We start from the raw sequence: 21,917 nt of genomic DNA, 5'->3' as shown, positions 1-21,917 counted from the left end.
CAGTAGCCTGAACTTGTTTTTCGGTTCAAATAATATACCAGGCTTTTCATTGGTCCATTAAGATGAACTTTTTTATTGGCTACCGAAATGCTGGTCAGTGCGTGCTTGAAATATTAATTTATTTACAGTACTCTGTAACGAATTGTGATTTTAAAAGTTACAAAGTAGATTACTCAGCTTAATTTGTACTCATGTACAAGTAAAAGTAAAGGCTTAAAATTCTACCCATGGAAGTACAATTACCCCAAAAATGTACTTAATTACAGTAACATGAGTAGTTGTAATTCGTTACTCCCACCACTGCTGTTTACTGCTGAGTGTGACATGGCAGGGAAAGAAACAGCACCTCTATGTCAGAGATTATGGTGCTCGACTGGAAAAAGGTGGCCATCTCCAATTTGAAGGAAAGTCCTTAACTCAAATGTAGCTTAAGTATCTGCGTTTTTTCATGAGGAATGGAATGTGAGATTAAAAGATGGATCAGTGCAGTGGCAGCAGTAATGCAGTTGATGTGATTGTCTGTTGTGGTGAACGAGCTGAGATGAAAGGCAATTTTTTCAATTTACCGCTCAATCAAGGTTCCTACTCTCACCTATGGTCATGACTGAAAGGACAAGATCTTAAATACAACCGGACACATTTCACAAAGTGTTATGATCTGCTTGTTTGAGTCGCAGCATAAAAGAGAGATGAGCCAACAAAATAGCCTGAATGCAAATTATTTATTATAAAATGTAACTCATAAAACCATCAATCAAAGCAACCAGCAAATGTCTAGGGATAATAATGAAGATAAAGAACTTAGGATATAATCACAACAACAGTTTAGCTACATGATACAAGCAATGCAAAACAAAATTTTAAGGTTAAAGATTTAATGAGATGGCAGGTCTTGACAGGAGGACTCCTGAGTAGCCACAGCGTCCTGGATTAGCTAGCAGCCTAGCACAACAACTTTTATATACCCATTGATGAGTAATGCAGGCATCCAATCAGGATTTACCACATACTCCAATCTGGAGTCTTGGGATCATCAAAGTGTATTAATATTGTAAAACTTAATACCTGTCGCTCTGCCTAAATCATAAAATATTCATAATACATCTTTATTTATTTGTGTCTTTCCAGTGATGCTACTCATTCAGGGAGACAGACAGAGAACATCATCCAAAACAACACTAGCTACATGAATACACTGGAGAGTGGAGTACAGATGTATCCGCACCTGTACAATCACTTGCAAAGAGAGATTTTAAGCTGCTGAGATGCTGTTTGTCAGATGTTTATGAAACTGTTCTTCTCTCAGTCGCGAGCATTGTGTTTATGGTAAACGCGAGGAGCGCAACACATTTACAACCCCACCTACTGCAATGTGGGAGTGTTGGAAAACAGTATACTGTCACTCAGCCTTTTCAAACATTGTGCACAGAGAAAATGTTTTGCTGCATTCATGTCATGTGTGCAACTTTTGTCCAATTCTGTAGACACTCATCAGATCTGTATGGTTTCTCTCCAGTGTGAATACTCTTTTGTGTTTTCAGATGTGTTACTGATTAAACCTCTTGTCACAGTGTGAACACTTGTACGGTCTCTCCAGTGTGAAACGTCGGGTGCAGTTTAAATTTTGAAATAAAAGTCTTCTCACACTCAAGCACATATACTCTTTCACACCAGTGTGGATCTTCATGTGTTCATTAAGGTTTGCTAATCGGTTGAAACTTCCCACACGGAGTGCATTTAATGGTTTATCTCCAGCGTGGGTCTTTATTAAGGTCTGAGGAGTTGCTGAAACTCATCCCACACCGCAGCTGCGGTCACACTAGAGTTTGAGCATGCAAAATTCTGTTGTTTGGCGCTGTGGAAAGCGGCGGGATTAAACAAGATTATTAGACATAAAAAGCGAGCTATTGGTCCATATTTTACATTTCTGTCCATAAAGGTCATGTTTTGATCTTTGATTGGTCTCACACAGTCAAGTGATGCGATTTTGCAGGTCAGAGTTCACCAAGCTTGAACTTTGCAATGCAGTGAACTGCGAAACTTGACACACAAACTTGGTTTCCGGTCTGACACATTCCCGTGCGTATGAATGGAAATCCATGGGGAAAAAAGTCCATTGTGACCGCTGCTTAAGTGCAAGTTTCTCTCCAGTGTGGCTCATAATGTGTAGATTAAGGGATGATGAGCAGATGAAATTCTTCCCACACTGAGTGCATGTGAATGGTTTCTCTCTAGTGTGGATCCTCATGTGTCGATTAAGGTTTGATGATTGGTTGAAATTCTTCCCACACTGAGTGCATGTGAATGGTTTCTCTCCAGTGTGGATCCGCATGTGTTCATAAAGGTGTGATGAGTTGTTAAAGGTTTTTCCACACTGGGTGCAAGTAAAGGGTTTCTCTCTAGTGTGGATCGTCTTGTGATTATTAAGGGATGATGATCGGTGGAAACTCTTCCCACACTGAGTGCATGTGAATGGGTTCTCTCTAGTGTGGATCCTCATGTGTTGATTAAGGTATGATGATTGGCTAAAACTCTTCCCACAATGCGTGCATCTGAATGGGTTCTCTCCAGTGTGAATCATCATGTGAATCTTAAGATCGAAATTTCTTCCAAAACTCTTCCCACACTGAGTGCATGTGAAAGGTTTCTCTCCGGTATGAATCATCATGTGTTCATTAAGGGATGATGATCGGTTAAAACTCTTTCCACACTGAGTGCATGTGAATGGTTTCTCTCCAGTGTGGATCCTCATGTGTTGATTTAAGTTTGATGATTGGCTAAAACTCTTCCCACACCGAGTGCATGTGTATGGTTTTTCTCCAGTGTGGATCCTCCTGTGAATCTTAAGTTCCCTTTTTCTTCCAAAACTCTTCCCACACTGAGGGCATGTGAATAGTTTCTCTCCAGTGTGGATCCTCATGTGAATCTTAAGATAGTCTTTACTTCCATAACTCTTTCCACACTGAGTGCAGGTGAAACTATTTTTGTCTCCCCTTTTCAAAATACCATCAGTCTGTAAATGAGTTTTTTCCTCAATTTTGACATGATGTTCCTCCTCTTTCCTCTCATTCTTTTCAATTAGGTCTGAAATAAATAAAACATGTTTTCATTAAGTCTTAAAACTCTCATCAAAATCTGAAAAGTGAAAAGACACTGGAAACATTGGCTACACACACTGCAATTTTGATGCATGGTAAATGTAAAATAAATCAGATCATATTTTGTTTGGTCCATTAACGTGTACACATTTAAGCAGATTCAATTCAATTAATCTTTATCTAGTGTTTTTACAATGTAAATTGTGTCAAAGCCACTTAACATAGAAGTTATAGTAAATTGAAACCGTGTCAGTCCAGTTTTCAGACTTTCTTACATAATTGATCATAAAAGTAATTTTGGTCATATTAATAAGACAGATTTGAAAGCTGTAAATGGAATTTTTATTTGTATATATTCATAATTACAACAAAATATTTTCTAAAATGTGTAAAGCAGACAGGGAACAGGGCCGGAGTGGGACTCCTTTTTAGCTCTGGAATTTCAAGCCTTAGACCGGCCCACCTCAGTCGACGACTGACTATATTAATAATAATATGCGGATGATCTTCTTTTTCTGTCAAATCCAGATACATGTATTCCAAAAGCTCTTACAATAATCTCAGAATTTGGAAATGTTTCTGGATACAAAGTAAACCTAGCAAAGAGTCTCCTTTTCCCTATCAATGATAGAGCACAGCAAATTCCCTTCCAATCCTTTCCATTTTCATTTTATCAAAGTCCTGATAAATTTGTATAGTGACGCGCAAATATAAGGATTCGTTCAATAATAATTTTAAAACGACATTAGTGCTCAAGGACGTTTTTAGTGCTCAAGGACACCTTACAAACAGTAGGAGAACAAAAAAAGCAACAACCTTAAGAAGGTAGAGAAAATGGGAGACTAATAATACATAAAATAATGACAAAAGACCTGAGAACAAGTAACAAAAGAAACTCGTTCCTGTCTTTCAATAAGTGCTTATGTGCTCAGGGCTGCAAGATGGATTTAATTTAGTATTCTTATTATTAAAATATATCTGAATGAGGATAAAATGACTGAGTTGAACCAACCAACCTGTTTGTTCCTGCAGATCTTCCTGTTTGACTGTGAATGTTTCTTCAATCTTCACATCTTCACTCTCCTCTTTAATAAACACCATCTTTATAACAGTGTGGAGATCAGTCGCTTCAGCAGGAGTTTTTCTCTGTGTTTGGACACTTCCCAGACAGCACACATACGTTGGGCCGACGTCGGCCGAAGGTCAACACGTCGGCCCCTTTAATTCTAACATCGGTATATGGTCGGCCAAACATACGCATGATCGTTCGGTCGTGTGTTCTATTGTTCCAGCTCAACAAACGTCGGCTCTGCATCGGTTAACGACCAGAGGCCGACGAAGCACTTCATAAGCACTTTATCTCTCATGCCCATGAAGGAATCCGGCAACATATTTGGTTTACAAGTAATTTTTTGCGTGCATAATAAATTAGACAAACGCGACATGCATCATGTGAACTGCGTCGGTCGGTCCAGCTTTAAATAGTCTACATTAATGCAGTAAAACTGACCAAAATGCCTACAACACATGATTTCAATTCATTAAAATATAAAAAGTTTTGTTGTTATGCTTAAATAATGAAAACGTTGTTTTTTTTCTGGTGTTAACTGCTGTTTGCTTTTTTTATTGTGGCTTTTTCTAATACATTTTTCCCAGTGTAAAAATCAAGTATGTTCTGCATGTTCGGCTGTTTAATTAAAATAAACACCTTTTTACAGAGTGACATCTTTGTTTTATATATACTTGCATTTATATTTATTGGTTATTTATTTTTGACAGTGAATCTGATGCACAAATAAGTGTTTGTTTTGTAACAGTTTAGTAGGCTATAAAGCTCGTCTTAAAGATAATAGCGTATATAAAACTACTAAATACATTTTTAATTCAATATATAAAATACAAGGTTATTATTTAAATAGTCTATGGAGTGATCATGTTTATAAATGTAATACTGCATGACTTTGATGTGCGCGCGCGCGTCTCATTCCAACACTGGAGCGGAGGGGATGTTGCTATGGGAAACGAAGCTACACGACACCACCTGAAAGACACAACACGACTTCTCTCAAGCTGCCGTTTTGACAGTTTTCAGGTAAGTTTAGTCCCTAAAACAAAGCAAATACTACATAAAACTGTTCCTCACACTTTTATTATTGGCAATTGATGAATATTCAGTTGAATATTATGTTATATAAGAGTGGTAAGTCTTCGTAAAAGTCCGTTAGCATATTAGCACTGGTAACGTTAGCGTCGGGGTAATATTACGTTAACTTACTTAATGTTAGCTCTTGTTAAACTTATTTGTTAAAGTTTAGGCTTTTATTTATTCTTTATGTGTAGATGAGAGGTTTTGTCAATGTTTTATTTAATGCACTCCATAGGTAACGTTAGTCTAATACGCATTGTACTGTAAAGGACCGTGAATCAAAAGTTCAATCGTGTTTTGATATTTCATAGTAACGTTATCTTAAACAAATGTTAAGTAAAAAAGTGTTCTGTGGTTTCAGGAGTGAGAGAATAACCCCCTGCTACAGAAAACATAACACAAGATTCCTAAATTTCTGAAGGGAGCTGATCACAGAGATGCAGAAAAGACAGGTAACTTTAAGCAGAGGATTAATTCATATGAATTTCCATTGCACATCATTATGCAAATGTTACATGTCTATATATTATGCATCTGTTACTTGTCTTTATTGCAGTTATTTTAAGAAAGTTTTGACATTGAAACATGTTAGTGGTATTACATTTCACATCACATGATTCTTCAGAACTTAATAAATATGCAGATTTGCTGCTAATGAAGTAATATTTGTTATTTTCATTTTGTTTAATTTTTTTATGATTAATTGATTTATTAAATCTTAGAAAAAAGTTTACACTAAATTATTTGTCATCACATCTGTTTTTAGCATTGATAGCAATCAGAAATGTTTCTTGAGCAGCAAATCAGCACCATTTGATAATCACCATTATATTAGTTCAACCTCAAGCACTAAATCAACATCTTTAAAAAAGATTTCTGAAAGATCAAGTGACACTGAAGACTTAAGTAATGATGCTGAAAATTCAGCTTTACATCATAGCTATGAATTACATGTATATTTACACCGTTCACCCATCCCTTACACCTTAACTCATCCTCAAACAAGTCAATTTAAGCCCTAAATGAATACATTTTGATTTGTACAGGCATGATATGCAACTTGTATTCAGTCGTTTTGTTTTTTCTTTCTTTTGCTTTTGTTTTCCACATCAACTGAAAAGGAGGTCAAAGTTTAACCTAAGTGCTGTGTAGCTGATGAACATCTTTATATGTAAGTATATTTTTGACTGACTGCCAGACACTTGTCAAACAGTGATGAGCAAACGAGGGGCCGTTCTTTTAAAAAGATCAGGGAGATGCAAGTCTGAAGATAAATATACATTTTAATTCAAAATTGATTTATCTGTAAATATTTCATAATGTTTTGAGATATGTGCCCTATATCCATTTAGATGTCCATCCATGTTTAAAATACTTTTAAATTTAACAACGGCTGCAAGTTATAAAAACATAAACACAAAAATGTTAAAGTAAATTGAGAAAACATTTTCATCAGTTTGACAACATACACAATCTCACAAATAGCATAGAAAAAGTGACAAAGCTGTCTTCTTTGTCTGTGTTTTATTACTCTCTTTGCACTCTCGGCCACTGTATGTAACAGTGATTAGTATAATGTAACGGTAGACAGATGAGGAATGTGAATATGTAGTTTAACTTTAAGGAGCGTTACTACTGGAACCATTTTTTGTACAAATATATATATATATATATGTATTGATTTACCTGTTAAAAAAATTAAGCAAAAAATTTATTATCAGGTAGATCAGCTCCTGACAGACATGTTAACAGGTCAGTTTAACTTTTATTAAATTCATTCATTCATTCATTTATTCATTCATTCATTCATTCATTCATTTTATTTTCTTTTTTTTTTGTAATTCAGTTTTTTTTATTTCCGATAGTGAGAATATACAATTTTTACAATCAGATAACAAAATACTTTTAACAGATATAACCCCATATATATTTCCCACCCCCCCACCCCATTATACGCACATCAGGAAACACAGAATAACTATAGTTTAGACCAATCTGTTAGATAATTTCCATTAAGTTGTCATCCGTAGCATCAGATGAGGGTTAAGTGTCCAAGATTTCTTTGACGTTGCATATGTAGATTTTCCATGCCGTAAGAATGTCCACTTTGGCATGGTTGATCCGTGCTGATGACAGTTCCAGATATAGTATTTCCAATAATGAATGTAGCCAGTGCTTAACTGAGAGATCATGAGGAGGTTTCCACCTTTGTACCAACATTTTCTTTGTAGCAGTTGAAGCAGCTAACCAAAATTTACGGACCTTTGCATTTAAGGGAAATTGAGAGTTATCATTCAATAGTAACAGTATAGGGTCTTTGGGGAAACAAATTTTTGTAACTTTAAATAAAATGTCCAGTACCGAATCCCAAAGTTTTTGAACCTCCGGACATTCCCACATCATATGTAAAAAGGTATCTGGACGCTGTGGTTCACAGAACTTACAATATGGATCTGGAGATAAACCTATGATATGTCGTATACGTGTGGTTAAATATGCCCTGTGGATAGTTTTAAAATGAATAAACTGGTGATTAGGGTTTGTGGAAGCGTGGAATGTATTATGCCATACAGTTTCCCAATCGATAGTTGTATTGGGTCGAGACATATCAGATAGCCATAGTCTTTCTTTTGAGAAACTATGTGCATTAATATTAGAAAGACAGCAGTAGAGATAGGAAACAGTTCCTTTTCTTGGAGCATTATATATCCATTTCACAATTGGGTGGGTATGAAGATCCTTACCCCATGGTGTCTTATGAGCCTTTAGTGCTGCCCTTATTTTAAAATATATAAAAAGAGTGTTGGGAGATATATTAAATTTGTTAACCAGCTCTTGAAAATCTAAAATAGATTTTTCTCCATTTATGTCTTTTAGTGTTAGAATACCTTTATTGGCCCATGATGGTTGATTAAAAGGTTGTCTACCAGAAAGTAGGTTCACATTGTGCCACAGAGGAGAATGATTATGCCAGGTGGTTCTGGAAGGAAAATAAGTTTCTACCTTTTTAAAAATTTGGAGGGTATAGGATAAAATAGGTCCATAGCGCAATATACATTTCCTATGGTTAAAGCCTGAGAACAGAAAGTCTTGCAGACGTGTTGGAAAAATAAGGTCTTTTTCTATTTCTTTCCAAGAACATTGCATATCAGGTTCGAACCATTTCACAACTGAGAGCAGAATAAATGACCAGTGGTATAATTTGAAGTTAGGGCAGGCCCATCCACCCTCTGTTTTGTTTTTTTGGAGAGTGGACCATTTTACACGGGGACGTTTTCCATTCCAAACAAATTTGTTTAAAATTGAGTCTAACTTTTTCCAATAGTTTGGAGGTGGAGGGAGGGGAAGCATGGAGCTTATGAAATTAATTCTGGGCAAGATATTCATTTTTATTGTTGAAATTCTGGCGGGTGGTGATGAGGGTAGGCGCATCCATCTCTGGATATCAGCCTCAACCTTACTGTAAATTGACATATAGTTTATTTTAGGTATGAGTTGTAAGGTTGGGCTCAGCTCAATTCCTAAATATTTGACTTTTGTTGATATTTTTATATTAGTATTATTAGTAACATTATGGCCAATTGGATTAAGGGGCATCAGAACTGATTTAGAGTAGTTTATTTTGAAACCAGAAATTCTTCCAAATTCATTTAAAGCTGTGAGGGCATTGGGTAGTGAATTTTGTAAATCTGATAGAAATAGAAGTATGTCATCAGCATATAAAGAGATAGAATGGACAGATGAGCCTAACTGAATTGGGGTAATGTTTTTACATTGTCTAATAAATTGAGCCAGTGGTTCTATTGATAGATTAAACAAAAGAGGAGAGAGAGGGCAACCCTGTTTTGTTCCCCTCTTAATACAAAAAGTGTCTGAAATAATTCCCACTGTAGTTACTCTAGCCAAGGGGTTAGAGTATAGAGTTTGAATCATCTTAATGAATTGATCGCCAAAATTAAAGTTTTTCAGTGTGTACCATAAATAGCCCCATTCCAAGCGATCAAAGGCTTTTTCCGCATCTATAAGGAGGAGGCCACTAGGTTTTTTCAACTTTCCTGATTCAGCTATAACGTGTAGTACTCTGCGGACATTATCTGAAGCTAAACGTCCTGTTATAAAACCAGCTTGGTCTGGATGAATTAATTTACTTATTACTGATTGTAGACGCTTGGCGATAACTTTAGCATAAATTTTTATATCTTCATTAATCAGAGAAATAGGTCTATAGTTGGAACATTCAAAAAGATCTTTTTCGGGTTTAGGTAAAACAGTAATTAAAGCAGTATTAAGATCTTTATGAAAATGGCCTTTGGTTATGGCCTTGTTTATTGTTTGTAGCCAAATGTGTCCCAGTAAGTCCCATAGTACTAGATATAATTCGCCAGGGATGCCGTCAATACCTGGAGATTTCCCTGTATGTAAATCCCTAACTGCATTATGTAATTCATCTAGAGTTATTTCTGAATCTAGGTTGTCAGCATCTTCCTTAGAAAGTTTTGTTAAGTTTAAAGACTCAAAAATTTTTTCTAAATGATCCGTGTTAGTTTGTATTTCTGAAGAGTATAATTTTTCAAAAAACTTCTTAAATGTTTTGTTAATATCTGAGGGGTTTGAGGTGAGAACCTGTTCAGAGTTTTTTATTGCATTTATATTAAAGCGTTGCTCATGTTTTTTTAAAGTGAGTGCAAGGAGTCGGCTCGGTTTGCTTCCATCTATGTAGTATTTATGTTTTGTGATGTGCATCAAGTATTCGGTTCTTTGTCTTAGCAGGTCATTAAGTGTAGCTCTTTCTACCTTTAATTTTTGTTGTGTTTCTGTTGCAAATTTCTTTTCTAATTCCCGCTCCAATTCTCCACACCTTTTTTCTAATGATGATATTTGTTGGAGGTAATTCTTTTTAAGCCTTGCAGAAAAACTAATTGCATTATTTCTTAAAAAACCTTTAATAAAGGCCCAAAACATGTCTTGGTTGGAAACAGAATTTTGATTAATGCTAATAAATTCAGTTAATTCTGATCTCAGTTGTGAAATATATTCCTCGTTTTTGAGTAAAAGAGTATTGAATCTCCATCTAGAGGGTTTGGTCAGTGTACTAAATTGCAGCGATGTTGTTATTGCATTGTGGTCAGAAATACTTTGTGGTAGAAATTCAATGTTCTTTACACATGAAAATATCATAGGAGATAGTAAGATGTAGTCTATTCTTGAATAGGATTTATGTCTTGGTGAGAAGTAAGTGTATTCTTTCACATTAGGGTTGAGCAACCTCCAGGTGTCACTCACGTTTAGGTCTTTAGTAAACCAATTTAATGCTTTTGAAGACTGGGGTTGTATCATTGGGATTGAAGGATTTGATCGATCTAAAACGGTGTCCATTACCGTGTTCATGTCTCCTCCAATAATAAGTGAATATTCATTATAGGCTAAAAGAGTTTTTGTAATGTCTGGGAAAAAAAGAGCATCATAAGAGTTTGGGGCATAAATATTGACAAACATTAGCTTCTTTCCTCCTATATTAGTACAACAATATGCCATTCTACCATTATTGTCTGATCCTAAATTTTCAATACTGAAAGTATGATTTCTTTTAAATAATATTGCCACCCCTCTCTTTTTAGAGTTATAACCTGAAGATACTATAGGAATATAGTGTTTGTTTTGTAATCGCTGGACATCTGCTATCCTTAGATGGGTTTCTTGGATAAGTGCAACGTCTATGTTTTTCCTGCGAAGATAATCTAAAAATTTAGTCCGTTTACTAGGAGAGTTTAACCCTCTGACGTTAAGAGACATAATATTCAAATTAACCATAATCTCTGAACATAAAGCTTTCACAAATAAACATGTAAAGATTGTAGTAGTAGGTGCAATTTAAACATAGAAATTTCGTGGATATATATGAAAAGAATATAAAAATTTCTGCGTATTTTATTCCTGAGTGCCCCACCCTTTCCCTAACCCCCTCAATAACGAGCGTCTGTGGCGATCGCGAGGCAATGTCTTAACACTATTCGCCTTCCAGTACCTCCTTGATATTAAACAGCTGAGGAACGTTACAACCATCAGTGTATCAGCATCAACTCTATTTAAACATGTAACAAGTTTTGAATTCGGGCTGTTCCAATCTTAAACCAAGAAACTTAGCCCCCACCTTGTCGACAAAAAAAAAAATAAATAAATAAATAAAGTAATAAAAATAAATAAATAAATAAAAAATAATAAAATAAATAACTAAAATAAATAAATAACATAACAAATAATAGTAAAAATATATATAATAATAAAATAAATAGTATTAAATAAATAAAATTAGTATCATGAATATCTAACCTTAACTTTAAATACCAATAAAACAAAATAATAATATTAATAGTAATAGTTGTTTACCGTATAATTTGGCCATTTAGGGGGCTAAGAAATGTTTCTAATCATGTCATTTAAGTGTTGATAAGTCCAATATTGTCTCCTTAATCGGTTTCCTCCATTGCCTCCTGGAGCTGAGGATATAAAGACCTGCGAGCCGGCGCTGACGTTGTTCGCTCCAGTCCCTCGATGTATTTCTCGGCTTCATCCGGCGTCTCAAACGAGTATTTTTGGCCTTTGAATGAGACTTTCAGTGTTGCTGGGTAAATTAGAAAAGTTTCCGCACCTTTTTGTTGGAGTTTGGATCTGACGGCCGAGAACGCTTTTCTCTTCTGTGCGGTCGCGGCGCTGTAATCTGCATAGAATTCCAGACGCGCTCCTCCGGGTAGTGTGGGCTTTGCTTTACGTGCACCTTGAAGTATGGCCTGCCTGTCCGGATAACGAAGGAGTCGAAAGATCATCGCTCGTGATCTGTTTGAGTTAGAATTCGAGTAGACTCGATGAGCTCTGTCAATCTCTATTGGATTTGAACGCCCTGACAGGTCCGGGATCCATTTAGGGAGCGTTTTCTGAAGGAAGCCGATAGGGTCGTCTCCTTCCATTCCCGCAGGTAAGTTGACCAGACGGATATTGTTGCGTCGTGAGCGATCTTCCAAATCCGTGCATTTTCGTTGTATTTGGTCAAGCTGAGACAAGCAATGATTAGTATCTTTTTTAGTTTTGCGAAGGTTTCCTTGTAGATCATCTACTTTTGATGTTATCGACGCCATGTTCTTACCCAGAGAGCCTATTTCTTCTTTTATAGCTCGAAGAACAGTTCCATTTTCATTAATGTAGTCATTGAAAGGAGCAAGAGCGGACTTTATTGCCTCTGTTAACATGCCGAAGACCATTTCACGCAAGGCTTCCTGCTGCGCTTCGATTGCATGGCTGACGATGGAGGCCACGTCGTCATCAAGCGTTTTTAGTCGTTTGTTTCCTGTAGCTTGTTTTTGAGGAGACATCGTCTTTTTACTAGTTGCCATTCTTTAGAAAGAGTTGATGTTCTATTTTAATTAGGAATTTATCCTCAATTTGAAGAAAAAAATGTTATAATCGGAGGTATTTGTAAGGAGCTCAGTGCCGAGCAGCCATCTTGCAGCGCGCGCCACCGGAAGTCTGTACTCACTTTCCTGTTGGGGGCTGGACTACGGCATTTCTGTATGTATTTGCTGCTATTTTCAGTAAAGATGACGTTAAATTTTGCAACAACATCCTTCAAATCACTAAAAGAGTGAGAGAACTTCTGCGAAACACTATGATCTCTCGAATGCCAGAACATATGAGCGACGAGGATGAGATTCCAACCCACGCGTGCAAAGCACAGTGGATTAGCAGTCCATCGCCTTAACCACTCGGCCACCACGTCACATATTTTTCTTTTTCTCTGGTGGAGGCCGGACTGTACCACATATTTGTATATGTATGTTTCTGCAACTATTTTCGGTAAGAAGACTTTCAGTTTTGCCGTATGAACGAGAGAGCAAATGAATGACAAAAATGGGATTCGATGGACTCGGCCACCCCGTCATGTATGTACTCACTTTCCTGTTGGGGGCTGGACTACGGCATTTCTGTATGTATTTGCTGCTATTTTCGGTAAAGATGACGTTAAATTTTGCAACAACATCCTTCAAAACGGTAAGAGCGTGCGAGTAAAACACCTTCCACGGAAGCACCGGCCTCTTTCAAACGCCAGAGAATTTGATCGACAAGGATGGGATTTGATGGACTCTTTCACCTCGTCATGTATGTACTCACTTTCATGATGGGGGCTGGACTATGGCATATATGTTTGTATTTGCAGCTATTTTCGATAAAGATGACGTTAAATTTTGCAACAACATCCTTCAAAACGCTAAAAGAGTGAGAGTATAAGTACTTCTACAGAAACACCATGATCACTAGAATGCCAGAACATATGAACGAGGAGGATGGGATTCGAACCCACACGTGCAGAGAACAATGGATTAGCAGTCCATCGCCTTAACCACTCGGCCACCTCGTCACGTACTTTCCTTCTTCTCTGGTGGAGGCCGGACTGTGGCACATAATTGTAAATGTATGTTTCTGCAACTATTTTCGGTCAGATGAATTTCAGTTTTGCCGTATGATCGACAGAGCAAATGAACGACAAAAATGGGATTCGATGGACTCGGCCACCCCGTCATGTATGTACTCACTTTCCTGTTGGGGGCTGGACTACGGCATTTCTGTATGTATTTGCTGCTATTTTCGGAAAAGATGATGTTAAATTTTGCAACAACATCCTTCAAAACGATAAGAGCGTGCGAGTAAAACACCTTCCACGGAAGCACCGCCCTCTTTTAAACGCCAGAGAATTTGAACGATAAGGATGGGATTTGATGGACTCTTTCACCTCGTCATGTATGTACTCACTTTCATGATGGCGGCTGGACTATGGCATATATGTTTGTATTTGCAGCTATTTTCGATAAAGTTGACAAAATTTTGCAACAACATCCTTCAAAACGCTAAAAGAGTGAGAGAACTTCTACAGAAAGACCAAGATCTCTTGAATGCCATAATATGTGAGCGACGAGGATGGGATTCGAACCCACGCGTGCAGAGCACAATGGATTAGCAGTCCATCGCCTTAACCACTCGGCCACCTCGTCATGTATTTTCTTTCTTCTCTGGTTGAGGCCGGACTGTACCACATATTTGTATATGTATGTTTCTGCAACTATTTTCGATAAGAAGACTTTCAGTTTTGCCGTATGAACGAGAGAGCAAATGAACGACAAAAATGGGATTCGATGGACTCGGCCACCCCGTCATGTATGTACTCACTTTCCTGTTGGGGGCTGGACTACGGCATTTTTGTATGTATTTGCTGCTATTTTCGGTAAAGATGACGTTAAATTTTGCAACAACATCCTTCAAAACGATAAGAGCGTGCGAGTAAAACACCTTCCACGGAAGCACCGGCCTCTTTCAAACGCCAGAGCATTTGAATGACAAGGATGGGATTCGATGGACTCTTCCACCTCGTCATGTATGTACTCACTTTCATGATGGGGGCTGGACTATGGCATATATGTTTGTATTTGCAGCTATTTTCGATAAAGTTGATATAAAATATTGCAACAACATCCTTCAAAACGCTAAAAAAGTGAGAGAATTTCTACAGAAACACAATGATCTCTCGAATGCCAGAACATATGAGCGACGAGGATGGGATTCGAACCCACGCGTGCAGAGCACAATGGATTAGCAGTCCATCGCCTTAACCACTCGGCCACCTCATCATGTATCATCCTTTTTCTCTGGTGGAGGCCGGACTGTGGCACATATTTGTATATGTATGTTTCTGCAACTATTTTCGGTAAGAAGACTTTCAGTTTTGCCGTATGAACGAGAGAACAAATGAACGACAAAAATGGGATTTGATGGACTCAGCCACCCCGTCATGTATGTATTCACTTACCTGTTGGGGGCTGGACTACGGCATTTCTGTATGTATTTGCTGCTATTTTCGGTAAAGATGACGTTAAATTTTGCAACAACATCCTTCAAAACAATAAGAGCGTGCGAGTAAAACACCTTCCACGGAAGAACCGGCCTCTTTCGAACGCCAGAGCATTTGAACGACAAGGATGGGATTCGATGGACTCTTCCATCTCGTCATGTATGTACTCACTTTCATGATGGGGGCTGGACTATGGCATATATGTTTGTATTTGCAGCTATTTTCGATAAAGATGACATAAAATTTTGCAACAACATCCTTCAAATCACTAAAAGAGTGAGAGTAAAAGAACTTCTACAAAAACACCATGATCTCTCGAATGCCAGAACATATCGGCGACGAGGATGGGAATCGAACCCACGCGTGCAAAGCACAATGGATTAGCAGTCCATCTCCTTAGACACTCTGCCACCTCGTCATGCATTTTGTTTTTTCTCTGGTGGAGGCCGGACTGTACCACATATTTGTATATGTATGTTTCTGCAACTATTGTCGGTAAGATGACTTTCAGTTTTGCCGTATGAACGAGAGAGCAAATGAACGACAAAAATGGGATTCGATGGACTCGGCCACCCCGTCATGTATGTACTCACTTTCCTGTTGGGGGCTGGACTACGGCATTTCTGTATGTATTTGCTGCTATTTTCGGTAAAGATGACGTTAAATTTCGCAACAACATCCTTCAAAACGATAAGAGCGTGCGAGTAAAACACCTTCCATGGAAGCACCGGCCTCTTTCGAACGCCAGAGCATTTGAACGACAAGGATGGGATTCGATGGACTCTTCCACCTCGTCATGTATGTACTCACTTTCATGATGGGGGCTGGACTATGGCATATATGTTTGTATTTGCAGCTACTTTCGATAAAGTTGACATAAAATTTTGCAACAACATCCTTCAAAACGCTTAAAGTGTGAGAGAAGTTCTACGGAAACACCATGATCTCTCGAATGCCAGAACATATGAGCGACGAGGATGGGATTCGAACCCACGCATGCAAAGCACAATGGATTAGCAGTCCATCACCTTAACCACTCGGCCACCTCGTCATGTATCATGCTTTTTCTCTGGTGGAGGCCGGACTGTACCACATATTGGTATATGTATGTTTCTGCAACTATTTTCGGTAAGAAGACTTTCAGTTTTGCCGTATGAACGAGAGAACAAATGAACGACAAAAATGGGATTCGATGGACTCGGCCACCCCGTCATGTATGTACTCACTTTCCTGTTGGGGGCTGGACTACGGCATTTTTGTATGTATTTGCTGCTATTTTCAGTAAAGATGACGTAAAATTTTGCAACAACATTCTTCAAAACGATAAGAGCGTGAGAGTAAAACACCTTACACGGAAGCACCGGCCTCTTTCAAATGCCAGAGTATTTGAACAACAAGGATGGGATTCGATGGACCCTTCCACCTCGTCATGTATGTACTCACTTTCATGATGGGGGCTGGACTATGGCATATATGTTTCTATTTGCAGCTATTTTCGATAAAGATGACGTTAAATTTTGCAACAACATCCTTCAAAACGCTAAAAGAGTGAGAGTAAAAGTACTTCTACAGAAACACAATGATCTCTCAAATGCCAGAACATATGAGCGAGGAGGATGGGATTCGAACCCTCACGTGCAGAGCACAATGGATTAGTAGTACATCGCCTTAACCACTCGGCCACCTCGTCACGTATTTTCCTTCTTCTCTGGTGGAGGCCGGACTGTGGCACATAATTGTAAATGTATGTTTCTTCAACTATTTTCGGTCAGATGACTTTCAGTTTTGCCGTATGATCGACAGAGCAAATGAACGACAAAAATGGGATTTGATGGATTCGGCCACCCCGTCATGTATGTACTCGCTTTCCTGTTGGGGGCTGGACTATGGCATTTCTGTATGTATTTGCTGCTATTTTCGGTAAAGATGATGTTAAATTTTGCAACAACATCCTTCAAAATGATAAGAGCGTGCGAGTAAAACACCTTCCACGGAAGCACCGCCCTCTTTTAAACGCCAGAGAATTTGAACGACAAGGATGGGATTTGATGGACTCTTTCACCTCGTCATGTATGTACTCACTTTCATGATGGGGGCTGGACTATGGCATATATGTTTGTATTTGCAGCTATTTTCGATAAAGTTGACATAAAATTTTGCAACAACATCCTTCAAAACGCTAAAAGAGTGAGAGAACTTCTACAGAAAGACCATGATCTCTTGAATGCCATAAAATATGAGCGACGAGGATGGGATTCGAACCCACGCGTGCAGAGCACAATGGATTAGCAGTCCATCGCCTTAACCACTCGGCCACCTCGTAATGTATTTTCCTTCTTCTCTGTTGGAGGTGGACTGTGGCACATAATTGTAAATGTATGTTTCTGCAACTATTTTCGGTAAGATGACTTTCAGTTTTGCCGTATGAACGACAGAGCAAATGAACGACAAAAATGGGATTCGATGGACTCGGCCACCCCGTCATGTATGTACTCACTTGCCTGTTGGGGGCTGGACTATGGCATTTCTGTATGTATTTGCTGCTATTTTCGGTAAAGATGACGTTAAATTTTGCAACAACATCCTTCAAAACGATAAGAGCGTGCGAGTAAAACACCTTCCACGGAAGCACCGGCCTCTTTCAAACGCCAGAGCATTTGAACGACAAGGATGGGATTCGATGGACTCTTCCTCTTCGTCATGTATGTACTCACTTTCATGATGGGGGCAGGACTATGGCATATATGTTTGTATTTGCAGCTCTTTTTTTATAAAGATGACATTAAATTTTGCAACAACATCCTTCAAACCGCTAAGAGAGTGATAGTAAAACAACTTCTACAGAAACACCATTCTATCGAATGCCAGAACATGTTAGCAATGAGTATGGGATTCAGACACACGTGTGCAAAGCACAATGGACTAGCAGTCAATCGCCTTAACCACTCGCCAACTCGTCTCGTATACACCTTTTTCTCTGGTGGAGGCCAGACTGTGGCACATATTTGTAAATGTATGTTTGTGCAACTATTTTCGATAAGATGACTTTTAGTTTTGCCATATGAACGACAAAAATGGGATTCGATGGACTCGGCCACCTCGTCATGTATATACTCCCTTTCCTGATGGGGGCTGGACTATAGCATTTCTGTATGTATTTGCAGCTCTTTTCAGTAAAGATGACATGAATTTTTACAATAACATTCTTTAAAACGATAAGAGCGTGCAAGTAAAACACCTTTCACAAAAGCACCGGCCTCTTTCAAACGCCAAAGCATTTGAACGACAAGGATGGGATTCGATGGACTTGGCCACTTCGTAATAAAATTTTGCAACAACATCCTTCAAAATGCTAAGAGAGTGAGAGTAAAACAAGTTCCACAGAAGCACCAAGCTCTCTCGAATGCCAGGACATATTAGCGACGAGGATGGGATTTAAAGAGCACAATGGATTAGCAATGCCAGCTGCTAAAGGATTGTCCATCAATATTTCACAAATGTTGAAGATGAGGGCCAATCGGAGCGATTCGGTCCAACATTGTAGCCAATCATGTTGCAGCATCTCAACATTTGCAGCCAATCGCGGACCGTAATTCTCAACATTTTCAACATTTGACCAATCAGAGTCATGGCAATGTTAAAGCTGGGGAAGGAACCGTTCTAAGATTCACCGCTATGTGTGCAGTCAAACAGGTTAGTCAGATGTCAATCAATTTTACGAACTGAGCCGAAGGTACACGAAGGAATAACAGGGTCATCTGGAGGCGGGTCAGAGGTCAAAAAAGTTCCTTGACCTTCAGTGATTTTCGACAAACAGCATCATTCGACAGAGCACAGCATCGTTTTGTTTAAAGTTCAGGATTTTTTTTCTGATAGTGATTTCTTAAAAAAGATAAGAAAATCTACATAATTGCACGTTATTAATGTTTTAGTGTGTTGTAATTCAAATTTGGATACTTTAATCTAAAACCGTTTAATTTATAGGAGAAAAAATGTCTGAAAAATTCCACAAAGCCATGTCAGACGCTGACTGGATTTCACATCTGAAAAAGTTTGCCAGCACAGGAGTTTGGCCATCAGATGAGGGCAACAGGAACAGGCCAGCTCCTCAATAAATAAGTGGCTTGAGATTTATCAAAGGGTGTGTATTTCGTTTACATGATATAATGTTTGTTGAAATTTGCTTAACTTGTTAGGCTTCAGTACATTCAGTACAGTATCTATGTAAAATATGTCATACTTGTTTTTAAATAATAATGTGTTTTAAAATGCATGTATTTTGAGATTTACGTCGAATAATTAACTATAGTTTGACCATTTATGAGAGAGATTTTAAAAGGTGGGGGAATGGATTATGAATGTACAATACAGCATGTGGTTTTAAGGCCTGGAATGTTCCTGTCCAGTTCCTCTTATTTTTTTTCTTATAGAGGTAAAGTTGGTTTTATATTTGGATATTCAGACATTCTCCTCAATAAAATCATTTCAGAATTTTTTTTTTGCAAATTCTAAATAGGAAAATCATATTAGCAGACATCGATTAATGATTATCAAAGTACAGCATTGTTCACAGTGAATTAGATAAGTGTTGATATTGTTTTCAAATCATACTTGCATGCTAATTTCAAACGAATATTCAAAGTAATATGGTGAACAATATAGAGACTTCTAAATGAGCAAATGTGCGAATATAAAACCAACTTTACCTCTATCTTTTTCTTTTCGTTTTTGGAGATACAAACTGTACAATTACATATTAGATAAATATTACACACATTCTAGAAACAGTGTTAAATTAATTTACAGAGCTATTTTGTGCTTTATTAAAGGAGTCATTGAGTTAAAATTATTTATTCTATTTTTCATGATTTTTTTCAGATTGAGAAATGCCCATTGCAGTCTCGTGGACAGTGGACCTTGCACTCAAAAAAATGATATGTTGGCTTTAATTAACTTTTTTATGTCAACAGGTTCCACGTAACCGAGTTAAGTTACCTTAAAGAACGAATATTCATTTGAGTGAACTTAAGCTAGTTACATAAAGGTAAGGTAATGTTGTTTAGTTCAATCAACACAACATTTATAATTAACTTTAATTTATTTACACTGCTAAAAAAATCCTTTAAATTTACTGAAAAATACCGGCAGTGGTTGCCAGGAATTTTCTGTAAAAATACGGAAGTTTTATAGGACTGTTTTTACTGAATTTACAGAAAATAACCATATTTTATCAACTGATACAATGCTTAGTTCCCAAAAACCTAGTTTAGCTCACAAAAACGTAGTCATTTAATCCACTAATGTGTTCATGTATGTATAATTAGCAAACAGATTTTCCCTGTATTTGTAACTACACAGTTACTTTTAAACAAAAGAATATGCAGCACAACATCAGCTATCCTTAGTTTATATTGGACTTGCACACAGATGCTACTATCCTCCACAACGGTGCACCATAATAGTTCAATTTATTCTATTTCACTTGTTGGTTTCTAAATTTATTCAACATTTTATTTAATTTGTTAATTTTTGTATTTTTTTCTGTTAATATTTCACATTTAATTTTTTAGATTTTTTTATTCCATGTTCATTACTGTTTTGTTGACCATTGTTAAATAAATATTGCATTTATAAATGACTGGTCCTTGACTTTTATATCCCCTTTGTGTCGGTTTCTGTTTGTATTTAACATTTTATTTACATTGTTTATATTGTTAATACTATATTATTAATAACTAATTTATTATTTTTACATTTCCTACTCTATATTCATTACTGTTCTGTTGACAATTGTTAGACAAATAATGCATATATAAATAACTGACTACTCCCTGACTTTTAATTCTATACACTGTAGCTCTATGACATTTCTATAGATCATTTGTACATTAAAATACAGAACAATAATAACCATAAGCATAAGAGTGTGTGTGTGTGCACGTGCATGTTTGTGTGAGAAAGAGAGTGTGTGTGAGAGAGAGTTTATGTGCATGTGTGTGTGTGTGACATATGCGTGCGTGTCTGTGTGTGAGTGTGTGTGCATGTGTGAAAGAGAGAGAGCATGTGTGCGTGTGTGAAAGAGAGAGAGCATGTGTGTGTGTGTGTGTGTGTGTTTTCCAGAGATGGGTTGCGGCTGGAAAGGCATCTGCTGTGTAAAAACTTGCTGGATAAGTTGGCGGTTCATCCCGCTGTGGCAACCTCGGACTCTTGGTCCTCCATAATCATCACGCTTAAGACTAATCATGCGTACAATTCAGGCTTAAATGTGAATAAATTATATTTTAAACATTTAATAAAATAACAGTTATTTAAAAATGCAATAACATTTTAGTGAGCAGAATAAGCTTATTATAAAATATTCCAAACTTTTTACTGTGGCTGTATATTATAGTTATTACTACTATTTGTTGTGCAACATTTTTTTTTACATGGGTGGAAACCTTTGTTGAACCCACCTGTTTCTGATGTTTGCTGGGGAGCGATTCTGAATGTCTGGCAACTGTGCAGAGCTAAAAAAAAAAATAAATAAAAAATCACTGTATTAAGTAGCTTGAGGGGGCATGTGGTACATTGTCCAGTGGCACCCAGAGCTTCAGCTTCTCTGTACATGTTGTCGGTGGAGCTGGTGGTACTGCTGGTGCTGGTTGTGGCCAAATCATAGTGGGAACTATAGTAAAAGTTCAGTGGGATCTGAGGTAACAGGAGGATATTCTATTGATGGAGCAGGTGGAAGGAGTGGCTTTGGTGCTGGTTCAGATTCCTCGTCATCTCATCAAAT

At 37.5% G+C, this 21,917-nt stretch overlaps 2 protein-coding genes and 5 non-coding genes across 10 annotated transcripts in view; 1 reads left to right on the top strand and 6 right to left on the bottom strand.

Annotated features, from left to right (window-relative positions):
• Positions 1–703: 703 nt before the first annotated feature.
• LOC103910729 (uncharacterized) lies at positions 704–5,124 on the bottom strand. Its single transcript, XM_087250230.2, has 2 exons — positions 4,115–5,124; positions 704–3,084 (listed from the first exon to the last, which is right to left on the bottom strand). The coding sequence occupies exons 1-2, from the start codon at positions 4,197–4,199 to the stop codon at positions 1,973–1,975; spliced, it is 1,197 nt and encodes a 398-aa protein (XP_087106356.1). The 5' UTR covers positions 4,200–5,124; the 3' UTR covers positions 704–1,972.
• A 5-nt stretch (positions 5,125–5,129) lies between these two features.
• Positions 5,130–21,917, top strand: part of LOC101884655 (uncharacterized) — a 110,085-nt gene continuing 93,297 nt past the window's right edge. For 2 of the 4 annotated variants that reach the window (XR_015942668.1, XM_087250538.2), the window contains exons 1-3: positions 5,130–5,190; positions 5,606–5,696; positions 6,366–6,415. The gene's annotated coding sequence lies outside the window, so the exon portion shown is untranslated. Of the gene's footprint in view, positions 5,191–5,605; positions 5,697–6,365; positions 19,281–20,017; positions 20,775–21,917 lie in introns of those variants that run through there. The other 2 variants (XR_015942667.1, XR_015942666.1) reach the window with 2 other exon arrangements.
• trnas-gcu (transfer RNA serine (anticodon GCU)) lies at positions 14,204–14,285 on the bottom strand. Its single transcript has one exon. It is a non-coding gene; the product is annotated as a tRNA-Ser (tRNA).
• trnas-gcu (transfer RNA serine (anticodon GCU)) lies at positions 14,837–14,918 on the bottom strand. The gene has a single exon. It is a non-coding gene; the product is annotated as a tRNA-Ser (tRNA).
• On the bottom strand, positions 16,109–16,190 carry trnas-gcu (transfer RNA serine (anticodon GCU)). The gene has a single exon. It is a non-coding gene; the product is annotated as a tRNA-Ser (tRNA).
• trnas-acu (transfer RNA serine (anticodon ACU)) lies at positions 16,748–16,829 on the bottom strand. The gene has a single exon. It is a non-coding gene; the product is annotated as a tRNA-Ser (tRNA).
• On the bottom strand, positions 17,381–17,462 carry trnas-gcu (transfer RNA serine (anticodon GCU)). Its single transcript has one exon. It is a non-coding gene; the product is annotated as a tRNA-Ser (tRNA).

The sequence above is a fragment of the Danio rerio genome, chromosome 4 (assembly GCF_052040795.2).
Source record: "Danio rerio strain M-AB ecotype USA chromosome 4, GRCz13ab, whole genome shotgun sequence".
In the NCBI taxonomy this organism is placed as follows: domain Eukaryota; kingdom Metazoa; phylum Chordata; class Actinopteri; order Cypriniformes; family Danionidae; genus Danio; species Danio rerio.
The sequence above is the reverse complement of the archived record's forward strand: the minus strand, read 5'-3'. Positions and strand labels throughout refer to the sequence as shown.